The 13,366-nt window shown below is 37.4% G+C and overlaps 1 protein-coding gene across 5 annotated transcripts in view; it reads left to right on the top strand.

Annotated features, from left to right (window-relative positions):
- The window catches only part of DACH1 (dachshund family transcription factor 1), a 743,295-nt gene that overhangs the window by 460,765 nt on the left and 269,164 nt on the right, over nucleotides 1-13,366 (top strand). For 3 of the 5 annotated variants that reach the window (XR_003941904.1, XR_003941903.1, XM_030200621.1), the window contains exons 4-5: nucleotides 5,986-6,141; nucleotides 7,168-7,340. Coding sequence is in view for 1 of the 5 variants with exons in the window: in XM_030200621.1 (XP_030056481.1) it covers nucleotides 5,986-6,141; nucleotides 7,168-7,340 (329 nt within the window). In the remaining 4 variants the exon portion in view is untranslated. The remainder of the gene's footprint in view (nucleotides 1-5,985; nucleotides 6,142-7,167; nucleotides 7,341-13,366) is intronic. The other 2 variants (XR_003941906.1, XR_003941905.1) reach the window with 1 other exon arrangement.

Genomic DNA, 13,366 nt, shown 5'->3' with positions numbered 1-13,366 from the left:
ACAAACTTAATTATGATTTAATCTTCTTCTCTATCCATCTACCCTAAAGAACAGTTGCATCCAGGTTAATTCACCACATGTTAATAGCATTTATTACACTTTATAATCTGTTTATGTAATTTTTAATATGTATCATTCATTTAATTGTTTGTTATGTAAGACACATTGAACCTGAATCACTCTAGGGCTAATGTGGGGTAAAAATGTCATAAATAAATAAAATTGTTGAAGGTAATTATTGACATTTCAAGTCCCTGTTTTTTTGCCTCTGTTTTGCACCTGGGAGAATTAACTGGCATTAGCAGTAGATCAAGGATGCCATTAATGTTTTATCCATTGTAATATCAGCATTGGAAGCATGTGGATAATTGTTCAGTTCTGGAAGAGCTATTTGTATGTTTAACCTAACCTAGTCTGCATACATTGTGTGCAGAGAACTTCTGCCTCCATGTTAGTTGTGAAGGCTGTTGCATGGGCAGTTTAATGTTCAAAGGAAAGTTAAAATTATAAAATTAAATGTCTCTTTGAGATGAATTAAAATCCTTTAATTAAAATGGTTAAATAAGGCTACCAATGCTATTTATTTACCTTGATTTACTGTACATACTATACCTACATATAAGTGATACAGGCATAAGGGCTATTGTAGTGGTGTACAGTTGGGTAAAGTAGGTTTTTGGTGGGTTTTAGAGGCTTACCATACAATGTAAGGGCGTGATGGTGAAATGTGTAACTGAGTCCTTTTATGTGAAGTCAACTGCAGTGCGCCCCCTAGGGTGCCCCACAGCTCTGCTGGGATGTCTGTGGCCAGTCTACTAAGAATGCTGGCTCCTTCTACATCCCAATGGCTTGTTTTTCATTTGGACATTTTATTTTCGAAAATGATCCACTGAGCACAGCATCTAGCAAATGGCCAAGTTCACAAAAAAAAAAAAAAAGAAGACTTTTTGGTTCAAAAATCTTTGTTTGCTACTGGATTTTTGGATGTTTTCCTCAAAATGTCCAAAGTCAGATTTAGACGTCATATTGAAAGTTCCCCTCTATACCACTTAGCTTAAAAAATAGATCAAAGCAGTTTACAATCAAATAACAGTAGCATAAAATCAAGAAAAAGAAAGAAATGCAAAATAAAAATCAGTAAGCAAGAAAAAGAAAGAAATGTGAAATAAAAATCAGTAAGAAAGATAAACATCATACCTTACAAAACAAAAAATGGTTAAAATACATAAAAGATAAACATAAGATAGATAAAATAGGTTAACAGCCCAAAACATTCCAGATTTATTGATTAGGAAACTCAAAGGCCATCTAAAAATTAAACTTTAAGTTATGTCTTAAAGTTTCTCAAAGAAGCTTCATTCCTTAACAAAATAAGTAATCAATTCCAAAATGCTGGTGCTAATCAAAGAAACACACTATTATGTATTGACGCCAACCTTGCCTATGAAGTATGAGAAATCACTATTCTAATGTCTGCTAATGACCTAAGCAATCTGCTAGGAACATACGGAATTGCCAAAGATGGTAGATATGGTGGAACAAAGTGATAGAAAGCTTTATGGGCTAATATGAAGATTTTAAACTCAATCCAAATTTTAAAACAAGCCAATGATATTTTATAAACAGTGGGGTGACATGATGTCTATTGCATGCCCTATTTATCAGATGATGAAAGTCCCAAAGTCATACAGTTGTAAATGTTCCAAAATCTTTTTTCTCCGAGAACAAATATCTGTATTTGTTATCGGAGAATAAAGATTTTGGAACATGTACAACTGTATGACTTGGTCTTTCGTTCTTTGGACTTGTGGTTTTGGTGACTTCCACCCATTTGGCTTCTGTTTGCTGCTCTTCTGGAAGGTTTTGTGTGCTTCTTTTTTTTTGGCTACTTAATAGATAAACAGCTGCATTATCTAGTGTTTGAAGCCTTGTAAAGTAAAAATTTGGACGCTTGCATAGACAAGATTAGTATAGTCTAATCTGGAACCAACAAGCCATGGATAAGAGTATATAAGGCTCTTTCATCCACAAAACTTCTAATGACTTTAAATTGCCTTAACACAAAAATAATCTTGTTTTTTTAGAACTTTGGATATATGCTTTGAAAAATTTAGATGGTAATCAATATACCTAAAGAGCTGAAGGAGTCTACCAAAACAGTTGATTGGCCCAGTAGTGTTGGTTTAATATTAGGATAATCGCCACATCTAGTGGTCCAACAAGTGAATGTCTTATTGACCATTAAGGCTAACCAATATTCTTTTAACCAAATAGCAACTTTATGTAAGCAGTTCTGCAAAGGATCAAGATCAGGTTCCAGGGGTGAAATCTTTGCCACTAACAAAATATTACCTGCATAGAAATAAACATTAATTCCATTGGCCTGGATCAATGTGACCAAGGGGCTTAAAAAGATATGAAACCATATGGTGTTAGGGCAGAGCCCTGAAGTACCCCCACACACTATTTGATTAGCTTTACATGATTTGTTTAAAATAATTGTTTAGTTTGCTCACCAGTTTTCTCCGCCTCCTCTCTTGAGCTCTGGTACAATTCACAACTTTTGGGATATCATGATGTTCCCAACATCTTCAGAGATATGAAGCTCCCATCACCTTCCATGACACCGTATGAAGCATCATGGAAGGTGGTGCAGCTCCATATCTCTGAAGATGCTGGAAACATCGTGTTAATCCCCAATACAGAGTTTATTCTTGAAAAATTGGCAATGTTGAGGCTACACAAGGATCTTGGTAATCAGTGTCTGATTTAGATGTTCACCATTGATGTTGAAAAAGACTAAGATAAGTTTTCGCTTTATATTTTATCTGCGTTATAAAAAATATTTTCAATAAAATGTGGTGAATGTTCTATATTTGTGTGATCATTTTGGTTTTGATTGATAAGGGAATGGTTTTAAGAATCATCTGATGTTCCTTTGGTATACAGTCTTTATTTTTGACTGGTATTTAATTTATTATGGATAAGTTATGATACTTTAATATGTGAAATTGATAATTACCCTCTGTGCCTATATCATTTTTGGATCATATTATATTTCCTGAGAATTTACCCTATAGCATATTCCTTAGAGATCAATTAGGTTATTATGGTACAATTTATACACCAGGATTATTAAAATAAAAAGTAGAATTTGTTGACTGGAAAAGGAAGAAAAAAAGAGTGGACAGGGAGTTTTAAAATGCTGAAGGGCAATTTTTTAATAGGGCTGAATTATGCACATGCTTTTATAGCCTCCACCTAAACTAATATTCATACACAGAACAGAGGTTTTGTAAGATCATATGACTGCATACATGTAGAAAAAGTACACACAGAATATGTTCACCACCTACTTTAATCATTCTCAGTGGCATAGTCTGAATGAAGCAGAAGCACATTTGCAGTATTACTTGTGTATTTTATAAAATAAACATATACATACACACAGAGTAGGCACACAAATGTATACCACGAGTAGGTATAAATTTGTGCACTATTGGATCTAGATTTTATGACTACACATGCTTATGTTTCCTTTTTAAAATAGACGTTTCAGGTTTCACATAGATATCCTGTTTCAAAATTACCCCTTTAAAGCGCATATATAGACAAAGGAACATGGGTGTAAAGCTCTGCATGCTAGCTGCTTCCCATCTACATTAGAGGTCCTTGGGACACACCTAGCCAGTCATGTTTTCAGGATACCCACAATGAATATGCATGAGATAAATTTCCACACAATGGAGGTAATGTATGCAAATTTGTCTCATGCATATTTGTTTTGAGTATCCTAAAAATGTGACTGGCTAGGTGTGACCCAAGCACTGGGTTAAGAACTCCTGAACTACATGTATACGTTGAAAATGTAAGGTATACATGTACATTTAATACATGTTCCCAGAATGCCAATTTTTAATGTGGACAAGTATATGTGCTTTATGGTGTATGCAGTTATTTTTAAGCAACTGAAAACCTAGTTATTGTATCAGTATGTGACTGATTTATATACATTTTTGCTATTTTTACCCAGGTAAAAAGTAACTGAGGGGGTTTTTACTAAAGTGTGTTAAGCAATTAACACAAGAATTAGTGTGTGCTGTTTTTGCATGGTCGTCCTAACAGTTAATTTGGCTCCATGACACTTTGGAGGTCTTTACTAAAGTGCACTATGTTTTTCCAATTTTTTTTTGCCTTAACAGCAAAAATTAAGGGATCCTTTTACTAAGCTATATTGGCGCCTACTCATGCCCAACGTGCGCCAATTTGGAACTATCGCCCGGCTACCGCATGGCCCGGTTGGTAATTTCATTTGTTATGTGTGTCCACTGCGCACCCCAGAAAATAGTTTTTATTTTCTGGCTCATTGCGCTAACTGGGCAGTAATCGTCATTGTATGCGTGCTGACAATTACTGCCCAGTTAACGCGTGAGACCTTACTACTCAGTCAATGGGTGGTGGTAAAGTCTCAGGCCCAAAATGGACAAGCGCGAATTTTCATTTTGCCGTATGTCCATTTTCGCCCCCCCCCCCCCTCAAAAAGGGCCTTTTTTGCAGGTGCGCTGAAAAATGAACATGTGCGCATCTAATACACATGTCTACACCAGTACAGGCCACTTTTTGGCGCACCTCAGTAAAGGTACCCCTAAAACACGCTAAGTGCAAATGCCATCCATTAATGAGGAGATTCTGCATATTGTGCCTAAAAAATTGGCGCAGAAATCAGTGCCAACTAAGCATATTCTATAATAGGCGCTGATTATAGAATATGATTAGTTGATATTTCAGCGTCGATATCTGCTCACATCCATTTACGCCAATGAAAACCTCAGCGTGTAGATTTATGTACACTGGGCCATATTCTATAACTAAGAGCCTAAATTTTCAAACGCCCATTTCCCCGCCCATAGCCATGCCGCTATTAGCCTCCGTGTGTTAGAAGTTTGGCGAACATCGTTACACAATACGCTTAGCAAATTGTACGCCTAAATTCTAATCAGTTCCAATTAGTGTTCATTACTGCTTGTCGCTGTTATCAGAGCTCATTAGCTTGTTAAGCCAATTAAGTTATGTGCAATGTTATAGAATCTGTGCCAACTTCAGCACCTATATCTAAGTGCACTATATAGAATCTGGGTAATTCTTTATTAGACTTTAGTAAAAGGGCCCCTTAATATTTAAAACTTTCTTTAACTACATACCATTAAATGGGCTGGGAATGGTCGTGTTTGCACCTTTCAGGTAAGACATGATCACTTACTGTGCAATAACTGTTAACGCAGAAGATAAGATGGATCACTTAATACTAGCTCAGTAGGTACAGTTAAGTTCATCCATGTTATCTGCTATACAGTTCATGATAAATGTGTTTTTTCTGTGTTAACTGCAAGGGCAATTGTTGGGAACTCCTCCGGCAATTACTTCAGAGGCTTTGCAGGTACTGCACTGTAAGTTTGGCAATTATGACAAGGTACCTGCAAAACATTACTGTGCTTTAGTAAAAGGATCCTTTTGTCTTTGAAACTTTGGCGTAGCTTACACAATAACAGCTAATAAGTAAGTTTTAGAAAACACAGGGATGGAAACAGTAACATTTTTTTCAGTTGTATTTTAATAGGAAAAATAATTTGGAATATCAAATAATGAAAGAGACTGGTTAAAAATTAACCTCTACTTTATACCAATTGTATGTCAGGATTTAGCATACAGTTAACATTATTAGTTTATAGCAGCAAACAGATTGAGGGCCATATGATCTTTTCTGTCCAGATGAAGTATCTAGTTCCTTTATTTTATTTTCCTAAATGTAGTTATTGTATTTAAAAAATGTTACATGTGCCTGTGTGTTGAGACAGGCTGATTTGTTCCTGAACTATAGTAGTACTGTTATCCCCTTTTGATTTTTATGCTGTTGGGTTTGACCTGTCACCTTAATGCAGATTTGGACTCTCTCTGTATCCAAATAATTTATATTCATTCCCACAGGCAGCAGTGATGGTTCTTGGGATAAAGAAAAACCTCAGTCTACCCCCACCCAAGGTTCACAGGCCTCAATTAACCATCCCAGCTTGTCTGGACAGCATAACCTACCAGTTAGTCATCCTCTCAACTCTCTTCAACAGAACCACCTTCTACCAAATGGTATGGGTTACTATCCTTTAGCATTGGTAGTTCTCATAAGCGTGTTTATTTTGATGTGTTTACTTAAATAGGCTGCACTTATCACTTCACAGCATTTGGCAAAGATCAAATGTTTCAGCTGTGAACTAGCAGTCCTGTGTTGGCCTTTGGCTGAGATTGAGAACTTGCAGGATATAATGGGGAAGGTTAATGCCCTGTATCCCGACCCCTTTGAGGGACATGCTAATATTACAACCATGTCCAAAGCTGGAGGTTTAATCCTTCTGTTTAAAAAGAAAAATACAGAATGTGCTTCCAAATCTGCAAGATTTACTTGTGGGAACAACAGACATAAAAACATAAATGTTAAATGTGCTATAGAGAATTAAGTTGCTATTTAAAGTAACATATATGGCCCTATATTCAGACTGCAGGAAATAGCTGGGCTGCCTTCTGCAGTCAGTGCTAAGCCCAGATATTCAATTCCGAGCAATTTCTGGTGACCAGCATTGAATATCCATTTTATTTTTGGCTGCTAAGAACATAGCCAGCTAAGTCGATATTCAGCACTAGACGGCTGAGTTCACATCAGCCAAAGATAGACCTGCTATTGATGTGGCCAGATTTGGCCGCCAAACTTAGCCAGCGATGCACTGAAAATCAGCGGATAGCTGGTTATATCGAACAATATAACTGGCTACCTTCTGAGCACTAACCGAGAATATTCAGTGGGAGACAGCCAGCTATCTCCCGCTGAACATTGGCAGATAGCCGGTTAAGTACCATTTAACCAGCCAGATGCTGTTGCTGGCTAGTTAAATGGTTTTGAATATTGGCCATATTGAAAACAAGTACTTACCACTACTGTAGTGCAGAATTACACTAACCTAATAAAATGTGTTCTTAATGCTTACAGTTTTTCAGAATCACAAAGCTTAATGACTATTGATATTACCATTTTGTTACCACTCATAGATGCATAAATGAGAGATATCTACGATGCTTCATTTAACTATGTAATGGTTAATTTTATTTTATTTTTTCTAGGATTGGAACTTCCATTTATGATGATGCCCCACCCACTTATTCCTGTCAGCCTACCTCCAGCATCTGTTACCATGGCAATGAGCCAGATGAACCACCTCACTACCATTGCAAACATGGCAGCAGCAGCACAAGTGCAAAGTCCCCCATCCAGAGTGGAAACATCTGTTATTAAGGTGAAAATTTGAAGGATAGAAATGGTCTTGAAATTTGTTTCATTTTATTTAAACATTGGCAATTGGTGATTTTTAACTGTTGAGCTTACTTGTTGATTAGCTAACATTTGCATTTGTTTATAATGAATTATTACAGAAATACTTTTGTATCTATAACATGATAGAGCTGGATTCTGTATATAGTGCCAAATATTATGCACCAGGAAGATCCGCATGGAGCATGAGCTCTTCAAAGGGCACCCGACCTTTATAAAACACTAGCATAGTGGCAGGCTGTGCCAAACTAAGTTTGGCATTTAAAGTTAGGTGCAGATAGACATTATTCTATAACATGACACCTAAGTTTTGGGAATGCCCCTCCCATGGCCACACCTCTTTTTGGTTGCAGCAGGAAAAGTTAGGCACCATGTTATAAAACAGCATGCAGAAGTGATCTGTGTGCAACTTGTATAGTTAAGTGCATATTAACACCAAATAAATGCCTAATTGGTGCTTGTTATTGGCCATTAATCAGTTGAATTACATGCAGATGTTGGATCCATGCACAAATTGCCACACCTATGTAGAATCCAGAGGATAATGTGTAACAATACAGAAATGTGTTTTCAATGTTAGGACCTGTTTATTTGTTGTTTAGTTTTATAAAATGTTAAAATTCAGGTGCTTGCCTATGCACATTTCATTATTTTCACCCTTCTGATGACTGTATTATTTATTTATTAGGATTTATTTACTGCCTTTTTGAAGGAATTCACTCAAGGTGGTTTACAGTAAGAATAGATCAAACATGAGCAATATGCAATTACAGCAGTAAAAATATTCAAGTAACAATACAAAATATGGTATAGTATACTACTTGCAATGACAACACAATACGTAATAGAACATTATAATTGGTAGTGAAGGGTAAGGCAAAGTTGTAACATATAGATGAGTAAGAAAGTAGGAAGAATTTGAAAGTAAGGTGACTGATTTGAAGGAAGTTGCACATGAGGTCAGAGAGATGGTTAAATATTATCTCAGTTAGGCTTGGAGTGGATAAACATTAGGAAGCTAAGATTAGATATTATGAGTGGCATTTTTGAAAGAATGTCCAAGTAAGAATTTCGGGTTTGCACTTGTGTTACCGGTTTGACAGGGAAGGTTGTGCAGCAGCAACCTGTATGCGATTATCTCAGTTAGCAGAAAGTTAACTGCTTGTCAATTTGATCTACACGATTATTTTCTATATTGAAAGTCAATAGACGCAGGCCTTTATGGCCGAAACACGATTTGTGTCGGGTCGTTGTTTTATTGATTTGAAATAAAGACCTTGTTTAAGAAGACACCACTTGTGAGAGGACTTTTTTGGATCCACTGTTTCCTTTGCTTCAAGTAAGAATTGGAACATCCTGCTCAAAATGTCCAAATAAAATGTCCATCTGAAAGCCATTTTCCAAAGGAAAAATGTTGGGATCTCCTGTTTCAAAGTAAGTGAGGACATTCTTGTAAAAACGTCCACAATGAACAGCCATTTTCCAAAGTGAAATGTCTAGAATATGAACGCTGGAAAAGGAGGCACAAAATAGTCTGTCTGGCATCATTTGTACAAAATGGCCACACATGTCCTTGCAGAGCAGAGGGGCAAAGGGGTAGTGATCAGTGCAGTAGACTAAACAACAGAACCCAGGTACAAATCCAACTTATGTTGTGAGCCCTCTAGGAGCAGATAAAAACCTACTGTACCTAAAGGTACACCAGTACAATAGACATCACGCTTGTAGGTGTCATACATTATGTTCCCGGAGGGCTCACATATTTGTATAGAAATAAGAGTTAAAGTGGGAGTTACACCTGAATCCCATTGTTAAAGTTCACTGCATACAGTCTGGTATCCACTGTCACTTTCACTTCTTAGTGGGGGTGGGGGCTGGTTATGCCTTTTTCCCTCCAGTGGTCATCTGCTCAATTAGGGCACCTTTTTCTACCCTGGTCATGATTGAAACAGGTCTAGATAAAAGCGTCCTTCTTTTTGGGTTGAATGTTTTTTCCCATTCTATTATTGCTGAAAGACGTCCTAATTTTGGGCCTGTCCTACTACTGCTACTACTACTACTGCTTATCATTTCTATAGCGCTACAAGGCATATGCAGTGCTGTACATCATACACAAAAGACAATCCCTGCTCAAAGAGCTTACAATCTAGATAAGACAGGTAAACACTCCCACCAAAACACTCCTCCTTGCTATTTGGATGAACTGCAGAGTAACATATTCAAATTCTGCTTTTTGAAAATTGCAATTTGGTCGTTTTTGGTAGATGGACTTTTTGGGCCATTTTAAGATGTGCATCGGCTTTGAAAATAAGTTCTTCTGTATATTAGCCATGAACCCCAGGGTCTTAGTGTTAGCTTTAAAGATCTTGGAATTGGTGAATCTGAGAAAGAATCCAACCTTCAGGTGTGAGCTCTGTTATATTTCACTAGCTATTGGGATGAAATAGGAGTAAATCTGCAAATCACAAAGGAACAGTATATATGTTCACTATGGTGAAATGCCTTGAAGATCAAAGACAAGAACATAACAGAAGGCTTTAAAAATAGGTTGCCTGAAACAGATGCTGTAGATTTGGTGGTGCTCACAGATGATGAAAATCTAGTAAATTACATTCCACAAGTGGTATATTTTTACAGCTAGTTTTACTTTATGTAGCAAAAGGCTGTTTAAAGCTGCCCTTTCTGAAATGAGATGGACATTAGATGTCCTTTCCTAATAGAATGTTTAGATATATGAGCTGGATGAATAAGAGGAGAGTGTAGCAACAAGCCTGGACAGCAGATTGTGACAGCTATGAATCACACCGTATGTGACAGCCATGACCTGGGGATGCTTTAGACATGAGATAGTTTTCATCACCTGTTCATGGCTTCAGAAGGCTCAGCTTGTTAGCAATTTCATTAGACCAGTAGGTCATAGATTTTCCTATCTGAAAGGTATAGGAAAATGTGAATTTTATATTGAAATATGTACTTCACATTTAAACTAAAATATATACTTGAAGTATTTTAAAATGAACAGGAAGGGAAATCAGAGACATGACATTTTATATTTTTTCTGTAAAAATATACTACAATAATGTTTCTCTATACATACATAAATATACAGTGCACTCCATTTAAGTGCACCTCGGATAGGCGCATGCTCTGTTTAACTGCATGCCGTACTTTGGTCCTGTTTTTGGCACCATCAGTTTCTATGGGGACAAACTTCGATTTAGCGCACCACTGATAAGTGCAAGATTCGCTTATATGCATGGTTCAAGACTGCTCCTCTGCAGGAAAGACTCCACATAAGCGCACGCATGGAATATGGAAGCCGATTGGTGCGTGACAACCAATGAGATTTCAAATTTACTGCCTCTTTAACTGCCACAGGCAGAATAAGCAAAAAGATGTTATTAGGGCGTACACCGGGGTCATCGTCGCGGCAGAACTGTAAGACTTTAACACTGGCTGAACGAATAGAAGTTCTTAAAAAATTAGAAAACAAACAAAGTCAAGCATCTATTGCTAAAGAATATGGTTTCAATCCCAGTCAAATTTCACGTGTCTTGAAGCAGAAAGACCAGCTTCTGCAAGACTGGCAAAACAATACAAATCCACAACGGAAATGAAAACAGGCAGGAATAGCTGAGGAGTTAGAAGAGGCTCTTCTTCGGTGGTTTTCTCGAGTCAGGAGCAGACAGTTTCCTGTCAGTGCCCCGCTGCTTATGGAGAAAGCTAACCAGCTAGTTGAAAGTCTTGGACTAACTGAATTCAAAGCCACAGTTGGATGGTTGGACAGTTAGAAGGAGAGGAAGAGCATAAAATTCAAGAAAGAGCATGGTGAGAAACAAGACACTGATGACTTTTGTGCTGAAAGTTGGGTTGTTTCAGTTCTTCCTACCATCTTGAACGAGTTTCCACCTCGTGACATTTTCAATGCTGATGAAAATGGTCTCTACTGGTGAGCGATTCCTGATGGAACACTTGCATTCAAACATGCCGAAACTACTGGAGGTAAAACATCGAAGGACCGACTGACAATCCTCCTTTGCTGCAATATAGATGGGAGTGAGAAGTTGGAACCCCTCGTCATTGGAAAGAGCAAACAGCCCTGTTGCTTCAAGAAAGTTAAGCGACTAACACAAATTCATGGATGACTGGGGACATTTGGAAGCAGTGGCTAAAGAAGTTAGACACTAGAATGCGGGCACAAAAAGCGTCAGATTTTGCTGCTTTGTGATAATTGTGCTGCACACAGGAATGATGTCAGGCTGTCTAACATCAAGGTGGTTTTCCTGCCACCAAACACTACCTCTCTGATCCAACCTATGGATCAGGGCATAATAGCCAATTTCAAACAACATTATTGGGCTCTTGTGCTATGTCGTCTGATGAACGTTATTGATGACCAGACTGGCAAGGATAAACGTGCTATTGAACTGGCTCGTAATCTATCACTGTTGGATTCCCTATATATGCAGAAAGAAGTCTGGAATCATGTTACACAGGCAACTATTGTGAACTGCTACAAGCGGGCAAGCTTTGTTAAGGATGTGGAGAGGGACAAAACAGATGTAGCTGTTGCAAACACGTCAGATGAAGAGGTTATTGACATCCCAGCTGGTGTTACTGAAGAGGGGTTCCATCGCTACGTAGCTGTTGATTACTATCTACAAACAGCTGAAGACAGCACTGATGTGGAGATATGCGCCTACACGCAGGCAACAACGGCTGATGATGGAACAGATGAAGAAATGAGCAGCAAGGCACATGCTGACAAAATTCAACAACCTCCTACTGTCACTTTTGCAAGAACTCTGGAGGGTCTCAACACCGTGTGAAGGCCACTGGATGTCAGTGCTATATGACAGTTTTTACCATCTGGCAGACATAGTCTATGGAACTCACAGACCCAAGAGTGTACAGAGGACTATAACAGATTACTTCAAGTAAATCTAATGTCAGTTAACTGAGACTGTATACTGTTCGTATAATAATAAACAGTACTGTACATATGTTTATCAGATGTCAAGCTTCTTTGGGTCACAATGCTTAAGTACACGCTCTGGTTAACTGCATGCATTTCTTTGGTCCCAGACCCTTGCACTTAAGCGGATTGCGCTGTATATCTATATACAGGCACACATATCGTCTGTTTACATGAAAAGAACTTTGAATGATTGTTTCTTAGTGTTTGGTTATATAGAGAAAAAGGTATACCTATACCAATCTGTGTATAAGTAGTAGATAAAATAATTATTTTAAATATTGTGACAAACCTGGGCTCTTGTAAAGTTAATATAGAAGAGATAAGGACTTACCTTGTCCTGTCCCAACTTTATAAGAAAAATAAGATTTCATATATGTGTCATTCCAATGTAGTTATTTATAGTCTATAATAAACATAAATTTTTACTATAATATTTGCTTTTCTGTATATATATCACTATGAACATAAATTATTGCACAGTACTGAATTGTTTGTTGAAACAGTAAGGCAACATTATCATGCAGTAAGCAGTAAATTAGCTCCTCTTGTGGCTGTGTCACAATTCAAACCCATCACTGTCAAGGTTAAAAGACTTCTATACAAATTAATTGCTTAGCTCTATTTTCTATCACTTATGCCAGTCATCCCATCAGCACTGTCCTGGCTTGCAAAGTAAAGCAGAAGATATCACTATGTACCTCTATGCAAGGGCTGTGAGAAGTCACAGTGATCCTTTATTTATGATCCTCTGTGCTTATTTCCCATGTACGAAATGGATAGAAATACTAGATTTCTTCAACATTTGAATCATACTTTAAGTACTTAAATTTTCCATATTCCAGTAGATTGCAGGGCAAAAGCAAAAATATGATAGTTAAGCATTCCAAGGTATTCAGAACTTACTAACATAGAAATGTGGCATCTGCAGAATACTCCCGTGTTCCTGCTCTTTACAAAACAGGACAAGCGGAGAACCTCAGCCTAACAAAAATTACTATAGCATAAATAAAATC

Source organism: Microcaecilia unicolor, chromosome 4, assembly GCF_901765095.1.
Source record: "Microcaecilia unicolor chromosome 4, aMicUni1.1, whole genome shotgun sequence".
In the NCBI taxonomy this organism is placed as follows: Eukaryota; Metazoa; Chordata; class Amphibia; order Gymnophiona; family Siphonopidae; genus Microcaecilia; species Microcaecilia unicolor.
This window is presented reverse-complemented; position numbering and strand designations above follow the sequence as displayed.